Here is a 20,557-nt window from a genome sequence, read left to right on the forward strand (position 1 = left end):
TAATTACTTGGTGTACCTGCTTGTGATTCATGCACTAGGACACCCAGATCCTTCTGAATCTCAGAGCTCTGCGATCTCTTGCTATTTAGATAATAAGCTTATTTTTTATTCTTCCTGCCAAAATGAACAACTTTACATTTGCCCGCATTATACTCCATTTGCCAATCTTTGCCCACTCACTTAACCTATCTATGTCACTTTGTAGCCTCCTTATGTCCTCTTCATAATTTACTTTCCTACCTATCTTTGTGTCATCAGCAAATTTAGGAACCATTCCTTTGGTCCCTTCATGCAAGTCATTTATATAAATTGTAAAAAGTTGAGGCCGCAGCAGTTATCCCTCTGGCACACCACTCATCACATCCTGCCAACCTGAAAAAGACCCATTTATGCCAACTCTCTGCTTCCTGTTAGCCAGCCAATCTTCTGTTCATGCCAATATGTTACTCCCTACACCATGAGCTTTTATTTTCCACAATAACCTTTGATGTGAAAGCCAACTTCAATTGGGTAAGAACAAATCTGTGCCAAATAAATTGGAGTCATAGGTTGGCAAGAAAAATGGTAATTGAACGATGGGCTACCTTCAAAGAAGAGACAGTTTTTACAAAGTCAAGGTACATTCTCACAAAAGGAAAAGGTAAACAAAGAAAAAAGCAAACAAATTCAGAGTTCCCTGGATGACAAAAGAGTTCGAAATTAAAGTAAAGAAAAAAAGTGTGCTATGGCAAATGTCAGGTAGAAATTACAATTAAGAATCAGGGTGAATATAGAAAGTTTAGAGGGGAGGTGAAAAAGCAAATAAAAGAGACAAAGAAGTAGTATGAAAAGAGACTGGCAGCCAACATAAAAGGGAATCTGAAAAATTTCTATAGACATATAGTAAAAAAGTGTGGTAAAAGGAGGAATAGGGCAGATTAGGCGCCAAAAAGGAGATTTATGCATGGAGGCAGCAGGATAGTTGGAGGTACTAAATTAATACATTGCATCTGTCTTTACAAAGGAGGAAGGTGCTATCCAGGCCATGGTGAAAGAGGACGTAATTCAGACACGAAAAGGGTTTAAAATTGTTAAGGAGGTGGTATTGGATAGGCTCTCTGTACTAAAAGTTGATAAGGCACCAGGACTGGATGAGATGCATCCAAGGGTACTGAGGGAAGAGAGAGCAGAAATTGAGGAGGCACTGGCCATCATTTTTTAAGTTTTCCTTAGGCTCAGGGTGGTGCCAAAGGACTGGGAAATTTCAAAAGTTACACCCTTGTTCAAAAAAGGGTGTAAAGATAAGCCCAGCAACTACAGGCCAGTCAGTTTAACTTTGGTGGTGGGCAAACTTCTAGAAGCAATAATTCAGGACAAAGTTAATAATCACATGGACAAATGCAGGTTAATTAAGGAAAGCTAGCATGGATTTCTTGAGGGAAAATCATGTTTAACTAACTTCTGGAGTTTTTTGAAGAGGTAACAGGGAGGATTGATGAGGGCAATGCTGTTGATGTAGTGTATATTGATTCCAAAAGGCATTTGATACAGTGTCGCAACAGACTTGTGAGCAAAGTTATAGCCCATGGAATAAAAGGGATAGTAGCAACATGGATACGAAATTGGCTGAGTACAGGAAACGGAGAGTAGCAGTTAATGGACGTTTCTCGGACTGGGGGAAGGTTTGTACTGGAGTGCCCCAGGGGTCAGTTGAGACCCTTGCTTTTCCTGATATATATTAATGACCTAGACCTTGGTGTACAGGGCACAATTTTAAAATTTGCACACGATACAAAACTTTGAAGCACTGTAAACTGTAAGGAGGATAGTGTAGAATTTCACAAGGACAAAGACAAGTTGGTGGAATGGGCAGACAGGTGGCAGGTAAAGTTCAATGCAGACAAACGTGAAGTGATTCATGTTGGTAGGAAGAAAATGGAGAGACAATATAAAATAAAGGGTGCATCTCTAAAAGGGGTGCAGGAGCAGAGGGACTTGAGTGTATGAGTGCATAATTCAATGAAGGTGAGAGAGCTTCAAGGCTTTATTATTGGGGCATAGAGTACAAGAGCAAGGAAATTATACTGAACTCACAAAAGACACTAGGTTGACCTTAGCTGGAGTATTGCGTCCAGTTCTGTGCGCCGCACTTTAGGAAAGATGTAAAGGCATTGGAGAGAGAGCAGAAAAGATTCATGAGAATGGTTCCAGGGTTGAGAAACTTTAGGTAAGATAGATGGGTGAAGTTATGACTGTTTTCCTTGAAGAAAATAAGGCTGAGAGATTTGATAGAGAAATTCAAAATTTTGAGGGGTGTGGACAAAGTAGATAGGGAGAAACTATTCCTACTCTTGAAAGGATCAAAAACAAGGGGTCACAGATTTACAATGATTAGCAAAAGAAGCAAAAGCACTATGAGAAAAAAAACTTTTTGACGCAGCGTATGGTTAAAGTCTGGAATGCACCGCAAGAGAGTGTGATGAAGGCAGGTTCAACCAAAGCATTCAAAAAGGAATTAGGCTGTTACCTAAAAAGGAAGAATGTGCAGGGTTACAGGGAGAAGGGGGGAAAATGACACTAAGTGAATTGCTCATTTGGAAAGCCGGTGTTGACACGATGGACCGAATGGCCTCCTTCACACTGTAACAATTCTGTGACTGTAACTTAAGCTTATGATTGAGTAACATGAGTTCAAATCTCACTATGGGCAGTTTGAGAGCCTGAATTCAGCTTTTAAAATCTGGAAATCAAAAGCTGGTGACAATAAAAGGGACCATGAAGCTGCAAGATTTTTGTAAACACCCAACCGGTTCAAAGTTCTCTGTTGAAAGAATGTTACCTTCAAACATCACTTGCTGCTGTCGCTCCACCTGGTTTTCCTCCTTAGGGAGAGGGGCCCACACAAAAGTGTGGTAATCACGAGCTGTACTCCAACCAACCTTGAATAAAAGAAACATAATGCTAAAATAATCTCACTGCAAACGGCTGTCAAAGTGCATCCAGAAAAAGAAAAGAATACCAAAGTTTATTGCCAAAGGCAATTATGTTCATAAAGCACCCATTTGTTATGTAGTCAGAAAATACTGCATAGAAGAGGCAAGAGAGATAGGCAGCAGTTCAGAGAGGCTAGTTCTACCTCACTAAAACAGATTATCTGGTGATTATCACATTGCTGGTGTGGGATCTTGCCATGTGCAAATTCATTGCTGTTTTCCCTATGTTGCAATAGCGAGTACACTTCAAAAGTACGTCACTAAGATATTCAGGGCCTTGGCTTAACATCTCATTTGAAAGATGGCACCTCTTGATAATACAGGACTCCCTTAATATAGCTTAGATTACGTGCTCAAGGTAAATATGTAATGGTAGATAATAGATATGTTATGGTGACATGACAGGTAGATGCTGAGGTAGATGGATTTATGATAGAGGGAGAAGTGGAGGGGGAGGGAGAGTCAAACTAGGTTTACGAAGTGGGCAGTTAATAAAACATACACAGGACTCATTTAAGCATGATGTGTATGGGTAGGCTATATTTCAAATAAAGCAGTTGCAGAGTTCTGTTCTGGTGTTTGTGTGTAAGTGGATCAGATAACCTAATTACATCCAAACATTAAAAAAAACAAACTGCAGGCTGCAAAATGTATACCTATATCCTATAATTCCAAAAGTAAACATTTTTGACTGTGTTGTATATAAAACTCATCTGTGCAACAAGTTACAGATATCTAAGAGTTTAGAGGTCTCCTTTGGAAAAAGAATACCACAGTGAGTCACAGATTAGATTAGAATCTAAACAAGGTTAGGCTGGTTTATACTTAGAACAGATAGTCGTGAGTTTTGCAAGACTCCTTGCCTAATCTTTATAAAAGATGTTTGAAAATGTTGATTACTGTAATTGGAAAAAATTCCAAGTCTAGGAAGTGTAACAGAGAAGTTATTGCCCGGTGTGAAGTACCCACAACCCTATCTTTCTTGGAGAATATTGGCCTCCTTGGTCAAAATGATGTTTTATAACAAATTAATTTGGAGGTTCAAGGTTCCTTGTGAGCAGTGGGAACTCTACGAGGGTTTTATTCCATTCCAGAGAGATTTCTGAGAATTTGTCAAGAGGTTCAAGCCATTGGGACATATGTAAAAGCTCAATTTTGGTTATTGTGTTAGATCCATTTTGAGTTTATCAGAGATATCCGGTTACCTAAATCACTCATCCCTCAATGGCAACATAGAAAACCGATTTGATGGAGTCATAAATGGGATGTTCAATATCAGGTTAGGAATGGTGAGCTGATAGCAACTATTGAGGTGAGGTGAAAAAGCATCTCAGATTTGCATCTTTGATCATGGGTGTTGCTGATATGGCTTTTTGGAAGTTAAGACTGCAAGTTCCCCTCCAAGCCACTCACCACCCTGACTTAGAACTATATTGTTGTTCCTTCACTGTCGCTGGAACAAAATCCTGGAACTCTTTCCCTAACAGCACTTTGAGTGTACCTACACTACATGGATTACAGCGGTTCAAGAAAGCTCACCACCACCTTCTTAAGGGCAATTAAGGATGGGCAACAAATGTTAGCCTTGCCAGCAATGCCCACATCCCATGAAAGAATTTTTAAAAAATTATATTTCCCTAAGTATTTTGAGGGAGGTCCCTAGCAGTCTGTCATTGAGAAGAAAGTTTTAAAACCAGCTACTTAGTGAACAGGGATGCTGTTTTGAAGTGATTAATTCAATTTTTATGATGGCAGTTTCAAGAAATTTTACTGGTGTTTTGGGGATTGCATTCTATATTTCTGCCCATTTATAAATAGGATCATTGCTTCCTGGTGAATAAGTCAAACAGAAGACAAGACCTTCACTTTCAAGGCAACTAAGGATGGACACTAAATTCTCATCCTAGGATACTCACAACCTACAATTAAATTTACAATGATTCAGTTTTCATTTACAGGATTTTTCCTAGTGTTCCGGAAGCTGTGTCCCAACATCCTGTCCATCTTCCACTGAAAAGCACAAAATAATGAGCTTGATAGTTTGAAAACAAAACCTACCTTAAAAATTCCAATCCAGTCTTTCTTATGGGCAATGAGCCTGGGTGTCAGTATGTAGTTGCATTTCACAGGAACATCTGTCAGGTACACCTTTTCCACATTGACGAAGATAACCTGGGCGAAGGTGCTGGAATACAGCGATGAGGTGTCAGTCTGTGGTTCTCCTTGATTTTCGTTCATGGTGCCCAGCCTGAAGGAATGCAGAAAAAGAAAATGTGATTATCAACAGAACTTGGCTATTGTCTCAGAGTAGCAGCAGGATTCTGTGGTACGGAGCGGGACACAATAAAATAACTTGTGGAATGTTCTTAAGCTGGTTCCATACAACATTCTGACACAATACATTGAAGATCATTAAGTCCCTAGCACCTGTAATATAGTAAATGGGCCTTGCTATTTATACATAGTTCTTCACAAGCCTGAGGATATCTGTGAACTAACCCAGAAATATTGTGAGCCATTAATGAAACGCTATATTTGTGTAGCTAGTGAGATTATAACAATCTGATTCAGAGTTTGGAGGGAAATCAAGGCCAGATGCAAGAGAAAACAGTGAATCCATTAATTCAACAGGATTTGTTTTTATTCTGATATAAAAACAGGGATTAGTGGCCAATTGTTCTGGGGCAAAGTTCACAAGAGTATCCTAATATCTCTATTAACTATCATAATATAAGCACTTCCAAATTTACTTAGTAAATTTTCATTTAACAACAACTTGCATTTTTATAGCACCACTGACGTAATAAAACACCCCAAGATGCTTCCCTGGAGTGTGTCAAAAAAAAATTGACACCAAGCCACATAAGAAAATATTAGGACAGATGACCAAATAGGTAGGTTTTAAGGAGCATCTTTAAGGAGGAGAGGAGGAGAGTGACGTAAAGAGATTTAAGGGAAGGAATAAGCATCGGAAGGGGCAGCAGCCAACGGTAGAGCGATGGAAATTGGGGAAGTGCAAAAGGCCAGAATCAGAGGAGTGCAGAGATCTCAGAGGGTTGTAAGGTTGGAAAAGTTTATAGAGATAGGGAGGGGTGAGGTCATGGAGAGATTTGAAAATAAGGATGAAGATTTTAAAATCAAGTATTGACAGACTGGATGCTAGTGTAGATCAGCAGGCACAACAGAGGTGATGGACTACATAAAGAAATGCAAACATGAGGGGAACAATAAAACAAAATACTTTTTACACAGAGAGGAAACCAAAAATTGCATTCTGCATCACCAACAGTGATTCTTGCTTGGAAGGTACATGTTGATGCAGGACAGCAGGATCAGGTGAATACATGTTGAAGACCCTTAATGACACAAAGGATCATGGAAACTAAGCATTTCTCTCACCCAGAAAACTGGTAAGTCAATTGAGTCAGAGACTGACAGATTTTTGTTAGGTAAGGGTATCAAAGAGATTGGGTCCAAGGCAGGCGAAAAGAGTTGAGGTACAGATCAGCCATGATCAAATAAAATGTTGGAGTGGAATAAACGATGTAACATTGACACTCAATGGATCACACGAAACAAGAGTAAGCCATCTAGGCCTTCAAGCCAGTTCCATAAGATCGTGGCTGATCTTCTGCCTCAACTCCTTCTTCCCACACTAGCCCTAAATCCCTTAGTACTCAACAATCTATTGATCTCAGTCTTGAATATACTCAATTACTGAGCACCTAGCCTCGAGAATTCCAAAGATTTGCAACTTTCCGAGTGAAGAAATTTCTCAGCTCAGTCCTAAATGGTGAACCCTTTTTTCTGAGATTATGACCCCCACGTTCTAGATTCCATAGTCAGGAGGAAACATCCTTCCAGCATCTAGTGAGTCAAGTCCCTTAGAACTTTACATGTTTCATTAAGATCACCTCTCAGTCTTTTAAACTACTGGGAAACAAATCGGTCTACTCAGAATCTCCTCACAGGCCAACCCTCTCATCCCAGAAGCCAGTATAACTGTTGCACTCCCTCTAAAACAAGTACGTCCTTCCTAAGGGTCGGAGACCAAAATGGCACACAGTTCTCCAGGTGTGACCTCACCAATGCCCCGTGCTCTTATATTCCAATCCCTTTGTAACAGAAGCATCAAAATAGACCCAATTAGCCGAAAACCTGAAGAGATCTGTTAGCAATGGAATCCTGTATCCCAGTAAACAGCCAACACCTTCAAAGATGGGAGTTAAACAAAAGTAGAACATTTTCAAATTTATCAGCTTTTAATAGCAAATTGGAACTCATCACAAGCCGGTTCTCCGTTTTAAAAAGTTCCCCAAATGCCAGTTGTACCTGAGCTAGGACAGATTTAAAGCTTATACCTGCTCCCCAATATCATCACATACAAAGGTATAATCAATAACCATATCATCCAGAGAATAAAGTCTTTATAACAAACTTACCGGCGTAAAGACTTGTAAGCAGAGCTGACTGACACCAGGAATAAAAACTGAAAGTAAAAGGCAGAATCTTTAACACGCAGCTACGCACTTAAACATCATAAAGATAAAAGTTCAACTAAAACTTTAAAAGGGAGGGGAAACATTTTTAAAAAAACACAAACTTTTCTGCCGCGGGCCCAGATTTTGTTTTAACTTATTTAAAAAGCTGAAAAGGTTTCATTTTATGAGGCACTGACTCCGTCATAAACCAGCAGCTGGGGCGAAGTGAAAGCCGCTTGTTACCCAGATGCACGCTGGGAGTTGTAGTTATTTCCGCCGCCGCTTTCCTCCCGCGACTGCGCAAACTTGGATCCGGAGGACTACAACTCCCGGGAACCTCCGCGGTGTTTTTGCTTCTTCCCTTGTTCTCTCTCTTTCGGGCTGAGTCAAAGTGAAACCTGAGCCTAGGCTGGGTAACGAAAGCGAAGTCAAATGGGTAGTTTAATTTCCTCTACCCCGCCTAACTTGTCTGATTTTAAGTGTGCAAAATAATTTAGAACATTTTTTTTGAAAGTGAACAATTCTCCAAGTAAAAGAAATTGAGTTATCTTTTTAAAAAAGTTTTAAAAAGAATTTTAGAACATAAGAAATAGGAGCAGGAGTAGACAAATGGATCCCTCGCACTTCTCTGCCTGTTCCCCATATCTTCTCATTCTCTGAAAGACAAAAAAAAAGTCTATCTTGATCTTAAATATATGACACTTCTACAACCCTCTGAGGTAGAGAATTCCGAAGATTCACGACACTTTGAGTGAAGAAATTTCTCTTCATCTCAGTCCCAAATGATCAGCCCCTTATCCTGAAACTGTGACCCTGTGATATAGATTCCCCAGCCAACGAAAAGTGTCTAGCCCAAGTCCCTTCAGAATCTTGTAGGTTTCAATGTGATTGCCTCTCATTCTTCTAAATTCCAGAGAATATAGGCCTAATTTACTCAGCCTCTCATCATAGGACAATCCTCTCATCTCAGGGACTAATCTATTGAACCTTTGCTGCACCATCTTCAATGCAAATATATCCTTCCTTAAATATGGAGATGAAGACTGAGCACAGTACTCCATGTGTTGTCTTAGCAAAGCCCTGTACAATTGTAGCAAGTCTTCCTTATTATTGTGCTCCAGTCTCTTGCAATAAACACCAATATGCTATTTGCCTTCCTAATTTTTTGCTGTATCTTCATGCCAACTTCTTGTGTTCTTTGTATGAGTACAAGTAGAAGAATGTTGCAGTATGTTGAGTAAAGTGGTGTACTGGCAAATTTTGAGGTGCAGGAGCTCCAAGAAAATGTATTGGCCATATCATTTCTAAATCTACTATTATGTTGTTTTCCTATGCATTAACCATTTGAGTCCCCAGAAATCAGTAAACTATGCTTTTTAAGTGAAAAGTATTAGTGGTGGCAGGCATTTTATTTAGAACTGTGAGGTATTTTGAATCACAAGTCTTTAGCATAGCTAGAATTTCATTATGCAACTGTTTAATTATTTAATTCAAACCTATTAAAACAAGAATTACTTACTTCTGACTGGGGATGGTATACAGAGTGACCACTGCTTTTCTTGATTTATAGTAATAACCTAGACCTGGGTGTGCAGGGCACAATTTCAAAATTTGCACATGATGCAAGACTTGGAAGTACTGTGAATTGTGAGGAAGATAGTGATAGACTTCAAGAGGCAGAGTCAGGAGAATTAGAGAAGTGGGTAATACAGTAATCACGGGTGACTTCAATCTGCATATAGATTGGGTAAACCTAATGAATACTAATGCTGTGGAAGACGAATTTCTGGGGTGTGATAGTGATGGATTTCTAGAGCAGCATGTTGAGGAACCGACTAGAGGACAGACTATTTTAGAGCTAGTATTATGTAATGAAGAAGGGCTAATTAATAATCTTGTTGTAAAAGAACCTTTAAGGGTGAGTGACCATAATATGACAGAATTTACATTATGTTTGAAAGTGAGGTAGTTCAATCTGAAGCCAGGGTGTTAAATTTGAACAAAGGAAATTATGAAGGTATGAGGGGCAAATTGGCTGCGGTGGATTGGGAAAATACATTAAAAGGTATGACCGTACATATGCAATGGACAGTCTTTAAAGAATTATTACACAGTTTACAGCAATTATACATTTCTTTAAGACACAAAAACCCAAAAAGAAAAGTCAGTCAACCGTGGCTAACAAAGGAAGATAAGGATTGTATAAGATTAAAAGAAAAGGCCTATAAAGTTGCCAGAGATAGTAGTAAACCTGAGGATTGGATGTACTTTAGAATACAGCAAAGGAGGACCAAGAAACTTATAAAGGGAGAATAGAATATGAATGTAATGTAGCAAAAAACATAATGGACTGTAAAAGTTTCTATAGGTGGGTAAAAAGGAGACTTTTGGCTAAGACTAATGTGGGTCCATTACAGGCAGAGTCAGGAGAATTTATAATGGGGAATAGAGAAATGGCAGAGAAGCTAAATGCTTACTTTGTGTCTGTCTTCACTGAGGAAGATATAAGAAGTCTCCCAGAATTAGAGATCCAAGGGACTAAGTAGAACGAGGATTTGAAGGAAATTAGGATTAGTAAGAAGGTTGTATTGGAGAAATTAATGGGACTGAAGGTTGATAAGTCCCTGAGACCTGATGACCTACACCGTACAGTGTTGAAAGAGGTAGCTATGGAGATAGTGGAGGCACTGGTGATCATCCAAAATTCTATAGATTCTGGAATAGTTCCTCCAGATTGGAAGGTAGCAAATGTCACTCCGCTATTTAAGAAGGGAGGGAGAGAGAAAACAGGGAACTATAGACCTGTTGTTCTTATATCAGTAGTAAGGAAAGTGCTAGAATCTATTATAAAGATGTGATAAATGGACACTTAATCATGATCTGATTGGGCATAGTCAACATGGATTTATGAATGGGAAATCATGTTTGATAAACCTGTTGGGGTTTTTTGAGGATATTACTAAGAATTGATACTGGGGAGTCCGGTGTATACTTGGATTTTCAGAAGGCTTTTGATAAAGTCCCCCACAGGAGGTTGGTTAGCAAAATTGAAGTATGTGGGATAGGAGGTAATATACTGGCATGGGTTAAGGATTGGTTAACAGACAGAAAACACAGTAGGAATAAATGGGTCATTCTCACATTAGCAGGCTGTGACTAGAGGACTCCTGCAGGAATCAGTACTTGGGCCCCACTGTTCACAATATATATCAATGATTTGGATGTTGCCAAATTTGCAGATGACACAAAGCTAGGTATGAATGTGTGTTTTGAGGAAGATGCAAAGCGACTTCAAGAGGATTTGGACAGTCTTAGTGAGTGGTCAAGAACATGGCAGATGGAATATAATGTGGAAAATGTGAGGTTATCCACATTGGTAGGAGGAACAGATGTGCAGAGTATTTCTTAAGAAAATGTAGATGTACAAAAAGGGAGATTTTAAGGAGTGTCTGAAAGGACGAAAGAGAGGGATTACTGGAGCATGCAATGGAAGAGTCAATTTCATTCATCCCACAATTAAATTCGATAACTGCATAATAGAAAAATTGCAAGAAAATTATTTTCACTCCACAATTCAGAGGTAAATCATAATATTTTCTGTTTTGCACTATGTTCCTTTACTCCTAAAACCATGCAAAGGCAATGAGAGCTATAGTTACAACAGATTATGGAATATGGAAACTAAGGCTCTTTTCATTGGAACAAAGAAAGTTCAGAGATAGTTGTTTGGTAGTACAGAACTTGAGTATTGCTGAAAAAAGACTTGTTGAAACTTTTCATCTTGCCCTCATCAGGACAATCTCAAGAATGCCAATGTCACAAACACACACTTATTTGAAGATTACTCTGATAATGTGATCAAGAAGGGTGGGAGAAGGCTTGTGTGGAACATAGACACCAACATAGATGGGGTGGGTCAAATGGCCTGTTTTTGTGCTGTAAATTTAAAACAAAGCTGGCAGCAGAGAATACAAACACAATACTGTTGTTTCACATCCTCAAGCCACCACAGTCAAGGAATTAATGTGAATCACTCTCTTCCTCTGCCTCTCTCCCCCCATCCCCCACAGTCTCCACCCCCACCACATCTCTCCCCACCACCACATTCACACTTTCTCCCCCATCCCTACACCCATCCTCTCTCTCACCCCACAATCTCTCTCCCTTGATCCCCCCACACTCTCTCTCCCCCAACTCCCCACCCCACCCACAAACCCGCACGTTCTTTCTACTCCCCAACCCCCAACACTCTCTCTCCACACCCACACTCTCAATGCCCCTGCAATTAGGGATGGTCAATAAATGCCAGAGACGCCCACACCCCATGAACAAAAACAAATAAATAAATAAATAACTTACTCTCCACCCCATTCCCCCATCCTCTCTTCCCCCCTCTCTCTCTGACACACATGCCCCAGGCACTCTCTCCCTCCCACCCATCTCTTTCTCTCCCTCCTATCCTCTCTTTGCACCCAACCCTCTCCCACCCACACACTCTCTTCCCCGACACTCTCCCTCCTACTCTCTCCCCCATTGTCCCCACACTCTCTATCCATCCCACACCCTCTCTCCCCCACAATCCCTCACAAGACTCTCTCTCCTCAACACTCCCACCCCTCCCCTACTCCACCACCCTCTCTCACCCCAACCCCACCCTGGGCCTCCTCTCTCTCCCTGCTCAAACCACATCTCACCTCCACCACCCCCCTCCCCCCACCACCACATACATACGAATTGGGAGCTGGGGCAGGAGTAGGCCACATGGCCCCTAGAGCCTGCTCCGCCATTCAATACGATCATGGCTGATCTGAATGTAATCTCAACCCCACATTCCTGCCTAGCCCCCAATAACCTTTCACCCCTTTGTTAATCAAGAATCTATCTAGCTCTGCCTTAAAAATATTCACAGACTCTGTTTCCACCGCTTTTTCAGGAAGAGAGTACCAAAGACTCACTAAGATCAAAGCAAAAAACTGCGGATGCTGGAAATTCAAAGCAAAAACAAAAATAAAAATACCTGGAAAAACTCGGCAGGTCTGGCAGCATCTGCTGAGAGGAATACAGTTAATGTTTCAAGTCCAGAAGACTCCAACAGAACTAAGGAAAAATAGAAGAGAGGTGAAATATAAACTGGTTTAAGGGGTGGGTGGGACAATAGAGCTGGATAGAGGGCCAGTGATAGGTGGAGATAACCAAAAGATCCTCTTTGTCCTTCTGTCTACGACAAAAGGACAAAGAGGTGTTGATGGTGGTGATGTTAGATAAGAAATGTGCTAATAGGTGACATTGAGGGTAGAAAGCAGGACGAGCCCTAGGGGGGTGGGGTGGGGGGAAGGGATCGAAATAGGCTAAAAGGTGATGATAAAACAATGGATGGAAATACATTTAAAAATAATGGAAATAGGTGGGAAAAGAAAAATCTATATAAATTATTGGAAAAAAGGGGGATTGGAAAGGGGGTGGGGATGCAGGAGAGAGTTCATGATCTAAAATTATTGAACTCAATATTCAGTCCGGAAGGCTGTAAAGTGCCTAGTCGGAAGATGAGGTGCTGTTCCTCCAGTTTGCGTTGAGCTTCACTGGAACATTGCAGCAGGCCAAGGACGGACATGTGGGCATGAGAGCAGGGTGGAGTGTTGAAATGGCAAGCGACAGGGAGGTCTGGGTCATGCTTGCAGGCAGACCGAAGGTGTTCTGCAAAGCGGTCACCCAGTCTGCGTTTGGTCTCTCCAATGTAGAGGAAATTGCATTGGGAGCAGCGAATGCAGTAGACTAAATTGAGGGAAGCGCAAGTGAAATGCTGCTTCACTTGAAAGGAGTGTTTGGGCCCTTGGACGGTGAGGAGAGAGGAAGTAAAGGGGCAGGTGTTGAACCTTCTGCGGTTGCATGGGAAGGTGCCGTGGGAGGGGGTTGAGGTGTAGGGGGTGATGGAGGAGTGGACCAGGGTTTCCCGGAGGAAACAATCCCTGTGGAATGCCACCGGGGGGGTGAAGGGAAGATGTGTTTGGTGGTGGCATCATGCTGGAGTTGGCGGAAATGGCAGAGGATGATCCTTTGAATGCGGAGGCTGGTAGGGTGATAAGTGAGGACAAGGGGGGCCCTATCATGGTTCTGGGAGGGAGAGGAAAGTGTGAGGGCAGATGCGCGGGAGATGGGCCGGACACGGTTGAGGGCCCTGTCATCCACCGTGGGTGGAAAACCTCGGTTAAGGAAGAAGGAAGACATGTCAGAGGAACTGTTTTTGAAAGTGGCATCATCAGAACAGATGCGACGGAACTGAGAGAATGGGATGGAGTCCTTACAGGAAGCGGGATGTGAGGAGCTGTAGTCAAGGTAGCTGTGGGAGTCAGTAGGCTTGTAATGAATATTGGTAGACAGTCTATCACCAGAAATTGAGACAGAGAGGTCAAGGAAGGGAAGGGAAGTGTCAGAGATGGACCATGTGAAAATGATGGAGGGGTGGAAATTGGAAGCAAACTTAATAAATTTTTCCAGGTCCAGACGAGAGCATGAAGCAGCACCGAAGCAGTCATCGATGTACCAGAGAAAGAGTTGTGGGAGGGGGCTGGAGTAGGACTGGAACAAGGAATGTTCCACATACCCCATAAAGAGACAGGCATAACTGGGGCCCATGCAGGTAACCATAGCCACACCTTTTATTTGGAGGAAGTGAGAGGAGTTTAAGGAGAAATTGTTCAGTGAGAGAACAGGTTCAGCCAGATGGAGGAGAGTAGTGGTGGATGGGGATTGTTCGGGCCTCTGTTCGAGGAAGAAGCGGAGAGCCATCAGACCATCCCGGTGGGGGATGGAGGTGTAGAGGGATTGGACGTCCATGGTGAAGTGGAAGTGGTTGGGGCCAGGGAACTGGAAGTTATTCATTTTGCTTCCAACTTCCACCCCTCCATCATTTTCACACGGTCCATCTCTGACACTTCCATTCCCTTCCTTGACCTCTCTGTCTCAATTTCTGGTGATAGACTGTCTACCAATATTCATTACAAGCCTACCGACTCCCACAGCTACCTCGACTACAGCTCCTCACACCCTACTTTCTGTAGGGACTCCATCCCATTCTCTCAGTTCCTTCGCCTCCGTCGCATCTGTTCTGATGATGCCACTTTCAAAAACAGTTCCTCTGACATGTCTTCCTTCTTCCTTAACCGAGGTTTTCCACCCACGTTGGATGACAGGGTCCTCAACCGTGTCCAGCGCATCCGCCCTCACACCTTCCTCTCCCTCCCAGAACCATGATAGGGTCCTCCTTGTCCTCACTTATCACCCCACCAGCCTCCGCATTCAAAGGATCATCCTCCACCATTTCCACCAACTCCAGCATGATGCCACCACCAAACACATCTTCCCTTCACCCCCCCGGCGGCATTCCGCAGGGATCGTTCTCTCCGGGACACCCTGGTCCACTCCTCCAACACCCCCTACACCTTCCACGGCACCTTACCGGGAAACTGCAGAAGGTGCAACACTTGCCCCTTTACTTCCCCTCTCCTCACCGTCCAAGGGCCCAAACACTCCTTTCAAGTGAAGCAGCATTTCACTTGGACTTCCCTCAATTTAGTCTACTGCATTTGCTGCTCCCAATGCACTGGAGAGACCAAACGCAGACTGGGTGGCCGCTTTGCAGAACACCTTCGGTCTGTCTGCAAGCATGACCCAGACCTCACTGTCTCTTGCCATTTCAACACTCCACCCTGCTCTAATGCCCACATGTCCGTCCTTGGCCTGCTGCAATGTTCCAGTGAAGCTCAACGCAAACTGGAGGAACAGCACCTCATCTTCCGACTAGGCACTTTACAGCCTTCTGGACTGAATATTGAGTTCAACAATTTTAGATCATGAACTCTCTCCTGCATCCCCACCCCCTTTCCGATCCCCCTTTTTTCCAATAATTTATATAGATTTTTCTTTTCCCACCTATTTCCATTATTTTTAAATATATTTCGATCCATTGTTTTATCTCTACCTTTTAGCCTATTTCGATCCCTTCCCCCACCCCACCCCCAGTAGGGTTCGTCCTGCTTTCTACCCTTAATGTCACCTATTAGCACATTTCTTAGCTAATATCACCACTGTCAACACCTCTTTGTCCTTTTGTCTATGACATCTTTTGGCAATCTCCACCTATCGCTGGCCCTCTATCCAGCTCTACTTGTCGGACCTGCTGAGTTTTTCCAGGTATTTTTATTTTTGTTTTTGCTCCAAAGATTCACTACCCTGAGAGAAAAAAATTTGTCCTCATCTCTGTCTTAACTGAGCGACGCCTTTATTTGTAAACAGTGACTCCTAGTTCTCGATTCTCCCACAAGGGGAAACATCCTTTTCACATCCACCCTGTCAAGACCCTACAGGATTTTAAAAGTTTCAATCAAGTCACCTCTTAATCTTGTAAACTCCAGAGGATACAGGTCTAACCTGTCTAGCCTTTCCTCATAAGACAACCCACCCATTCCTGTTCCAGAAAACCTTATCTGAACTGTTTCTAGCGCATTTACATCTTTGTTTAAATAAGGAGACCAGCACTGCACACAATACTCCAGATATGGTCTCACGAATGCCCTGTACAACTGAAGCACAACCTCCCTACTTTTGTAGTCAATTCCCCTCATAATAAATTACAACATTGTATTAGCTTTCCTAATTACCTGCTGTACCTGTATACTAATCTTATGTGATTCATGCACTAGGACAGATTCCCTCTGAATCTCAGAGCACTGCAATCTCTCACCATTTATATACTAAGCTTCTTTTTTATTCTTCCTGCCAGAATGAACAATTTCACATTGCCCACATTATCGTCCATTTGCCAGATCTTTGCCCACTCACTTAACCTATCTATGTCACCGCATAGCCTACTTATATCCTCTTCACAATTTACTTTCCTACCTAACTTTGCGTCATCAGCAAATTTAGCAACCATTCCTTCGGTCCCTTCATCCAAGTCATTTATATAAATTGTAAAACGTTGAGGCCCCAGCACTGATCCCTGTGGCACACCACTCGTCACATCCTGCCAACCAGAAAAAGATCCATTTATGCCAACTCTGCTTCCTGTTAGCTAGCCAATCTTCTATTCATGCCAATTTGTTACCCCCTGCACCAGGAGCTTTTATCTTCTGCAATAACCGTTGATGTGGCACTTTACCAAATGCCTTCTGGAAATCTAAGTACAGTACATCCACCACTTCCTCTTTATCCACAGCGCAGGCGACTCCATAAGACCATAAGACATAGGAGCAGAAATTAGGCCATTCGGCCCATCTAGTCTGCTCCGCCATTCAATCATGGCTGATAAGTTTCTCAACCCCATTCTCCCGCCTTCTCCCCGTAACCTTTGATTCCCTTACCAATCAAGAACCTATCTATCTCGGTCTTAAACACACTCAATGACCTGGCCTCCAAAGCCTTCAGTGGCAATGAATTCCATAGATTCACCACTCTCTGGCTAAAGAAGTTTCTCCTCATCTCTGTTCTAAAAGGTCTTCCCTTTACTCTGAGGCTGTGCCCTCGGGTCCTAGTCTCTCCTACTAATGGAAACATCTTCCCCACGTCCACTCTATCCAGGCCTCTCAGTATTCTGTAAGTTTCAATCAGATCCCCCCTCATCCTTCTAAACTCCATAGAGTATAGACCCAGAGTCCTCAAACGTTCCTCATGTGTTAAGCCTTTCATTCCTGGGATCATTCTCGTGAACCTCCTCTGGACCCTCTCCAGGGCCAGCACATCCTTCCTGAGATACGGGGCCCAAAATTGCTCACAATATTCTAAATGTGGTCTGACCAGAGCCTTATAAAGCCTCAGCAGCACATCCCTGCTTTTATATTCTAGTCCTCTCGAAATAAATGCCAACATTGCATTTACCTTCCTAACTACCGACTCAATCTGCAAGTTAACCTTAAGAGAATCCTGGACTAGGACTCCCAAGTCCCTTTGCACTCCAGACTTCTGAATTCTCTCCCCATTTAGAAAATAGTCTATGCCTCTATTCTTCCTACCAAAGTGCATGACCTCACACTTCCCCACGTTGTATTCCATCTGCCACTTCTTTGCCCATTCTCCTAACCTGTCCAAATCCTTCTGCAGCCTCCCCGCCTCCTCAATACTACCTGTCCCTCCAACTATCTTTGTATCATCTGCAAACTTAGCCAGGATGCCCTCAGTTCCTTCATCTAGATCATTAACGTATAAAGTGAAAAGTTGTGGTCCCAACACTGACCCCTGTGGAACTCCACTAGTCACCAGCTGCCATCCTGAGAAGGACCCCCTTATCCCCACTCTCTGCCTCCTGCCAGACAGCCAATCTTCTATCCACGCTAGTACCTTGCCTCTAACACCATGGGCTCTTATCTTACTGAGCAGCCTCCTGTGCGGCACCTTGTCAAAGGCCTTCTGGAAGTCCAAGTAGATAACATCCATTGGCTCTCCTTTGTCTAACCTACTCGTTACCTCCTCAAAGAATTCTAACAGATTTGTCAGGCATGACCTCCCCTTGATGAAACCATGCTGACTGCCCGATTTTACCATGCACTTCCAAGTATTCTGAAATCTCATCCTTAATAATGGACTCTAAAATCTTACCAACGACCGAGGTCAGGCTAATAGGCCTGTAATTTCCCGTCTTTTGCCTCACTCCCTTCTTAAACTGGAGGGTTACATTAGTGATTTTCCAGTCCTCTGTGACCCTCCCTGACTCCAGTGATTCTTGAAAGATCACCACTAACGCCTCCACCATCTCTTCAGCTATCTCCTTCAGAACTCTGGGGCGTAATTCATCTGGTCCAGGTGACTTAACAACCTTCAGACCTTTCAGTTTCCCTAGCACCTTCTCCTTGGTAATGGCCACCATACTCACCTCTGCCCCCCGACTCTCTTGAACTTTGGGGATGTCACTCGTGTCTTGCACTGTGAAGACTGACGCAAAGTACCTATTCAGTTCCTCTGCCATTTCTTTGTTCCCCACTACTACTACTCCAGCGTCATTTTCCAGCGGCCCAATGTCCACTTTTGCCTCTCTCTTACCCTTTATATATCTAAAAAAACTCTTGCAATCTTCTTTTATGTTACTGGCTGGTTTACCCTCATATTTAATCTTCTCCCTCCTTATTTCTTTTTTAGTTGTCCTCCTTCAAAGAACTCCAATAAATTGGTTAAACATGATTTCCCTGTTACAAAACCATGTTGACTCTGCCTGATTGCCTTGAATTTTTCCTAGTGCACCTTTATAACATCTTTAATGATAGCCCCTAACATTTTGCCTATGACAGATGTGAGGCTAACTGGCCTATAGTTTCCCCCACTCACCCCACCCACCCACCTCTCTCCCCCCCCACCCCCTCTCCCCCCCACACCCTCTCTCCCGCCCCACCCCCTCTCCCCCCCACACCCCCCTCTCTCCCCCCCACCCCCCTCTCCCCCCCACCCCCTCTCTCCCCCCCGCCCCCCTCTCCCCCACAACACCCCCCTCTCTCCCTCCCCACCACCCCTCTCCCCCCACCTCCCCTCTCCGCCTCCCCCATCCCACTCTCCCACCCCACACGCACCCCTTCCCTCCTCCCCCACCCCAAACACCCCACTCTCCCCCCCCACCCACACCCCCACCCCACTCTCCTCCCCCACACCCCCAACCCCACCATGCTCTCCTCCCCCCTCACCCCACTCTCCTCCCCCCCACCCCGCTCTCCTCTCCCCCCCAACACTCTCCCCCATCCCACTCCCCCCTATTCTTCCCCTCCACTCTCCCCCACCAACCACCTCTCTTCCCCCTCCCCACCACCCACTCTTCCCCACCTACCACCCACTCTTTCCCCCCACCCACTCTTCCCCCCCCACCCCTCACTCTTTCTCCCCCCACCACGCCCCACCCACCCACTCTTCCCCCCCACCACCCCCACCCACCCTTCCCCCCCACCACGCCCTTCCCCCCCACCATGCCCCACCCACTCACTCTTCCCCCCCACCCCCAACTCTCCCCCCCACACCCCACTCTTCCCCCCCACTCACTCTTCCCCGCCCACCCACTCTTTCCCCCCCACCAACCCCACCCACTCTTCCCCCCCACCACGCCCCACCCACTCTTCCCCCCCCCACCACGCCCCACCCACCCACTCTCCCCCTCCACCCTCCACTCTCCCCCCCCACACCCCACTCTTCCCCCTCCACTCGCTCTTCCCCCCAACCCCTCACTCTTTCTCCCCCAGCCCACTCTTTCCCCCCACCACCCCCACCCACTCTTCCAACCCCACCATCCCCACCCACTCTTCCCCCACACCACGCCACACCCAGCCACTCTTCCCTCCCCACCCCCCACTCTCCCCCCCACACCCCACACTTCCCCACCCAATCTCCCGCCCACCCACCACTCTTCCACCCACCCCTCACTCTTCGCCCCCACTCTCCCCCCAACTCACCACTCTTCCACCTCCCACCACCCATACTTCCCCTCCTACCCCCCACTCTTCCCCCAACCCCCCATTCCCCACTCTTCCCACCCCACCTCACCCCTCCCTCTTTCCCCCTGCACACCCCTCCCTCTTTCCCCCCTCACCCCTCCCTCTTTCCCCCCTCACCCCTCCCTCTTTAGCCCCCACCGCTCCCTCTTTACTCCCTCACTCTCCCCCACCCCTCCCTCTTTACCCCTCGCCCCTTTAACTCCCCCCACACTCCCCTCACCCCTCCCTCTTCCCCCAACCCCCTCTTCCCCCACCCTTCCTCCTCCCCCTCACCCCCCCCCCCTCCCTCTTCCCCCACCCCTCCCTCTTTCCCCCCTCACCCCTTCCTCTTCCCCCCACCCCCTCCCCCCCCCCTCATCCCTCCCTCTGCCCTCCCACCCCTCCCTCTTTCGCCCTCACCCCTCCCTCTCCCCCCTCACCCTCCCTCTCCCCCCTCACCCTTCCCTCTCCCCCCTCACCCCTCCCTCTTTACCCCTCGCCCCCTTAACTCCCCCCACACCCCCCTCACCCCTCCCTCTCCCCCCTCACCCCCCTCTCCCCTCACCCCTCCCCCCTCACCCCTCCCTCTTCACTCCTCACCCCCCTCAACTCCCCCCACACACCCCCCTCACCCCTCCCAATTCCCCCCAGTCCCTCATCCCCC

At 45.0% G+C, this 20,557-nt stretch overlaps 1 protein-coding gene across 4 annotated transcripts in view; it reads right to left on the minus strand.

Annotated features, from left to right (window-relative positions):
- LOC144676004 (uncharacterized) overlaps positions 1-7,707 on the minus strand; it is a 44,363-nt gene extending 36,656 nt beyond the window's left edge. For 3 of the 4 annotated variants that reach the window (XM_078536530.1, XM_078536527.1, XM_078536531.1), the window contains exons 1-4: positions 7,576-7,704; positions 7,415-7,461; positions 5,031-5,220; positions 2,819-2,918 (exon numbers count right to left, since the gene is read on the minus strand). In XM_078536530.1, the coding sequence (XP_078392656.1) occupies positions 2,819-2,918; positions 5,031-5,210 (280 nt within the window). In that variant the 5' untranslated portion in view covers positions 5,211-5,220; positions 7,415-7,461; positions 7,576-7,704. Of the gene's footprint in view, positions 1-2,818; positions 2,919-5,030; positions 5,221-7,414; positions 7,462-7,575 lie in introns of all 4 variants that reach the window. The other variant, XM_078536528.1, reaches the window with a different exon arrangement.
- Between the last annotated feature and the right edge of the window lie 12,850 nt (positions 7,708-20,557).

The sequence above is a fragment of the Cetorhinus maximus genome, unplaced genomic scaffold, assembly GCF_964194155.1.
Source record: "Cetorhinus maximus unplaced genomic scaffold, sCetMax3.hap1.1 HAP1_SCAFFOLD_1282, whole genome shotgun sequence".
Lineage (NCBI taxonomy): Eukaryota > Metazoa > Chordata > Chondrichthyes > Lamniformes > Cetorhinidae > Cetorhinus > Cetorhinus maximus.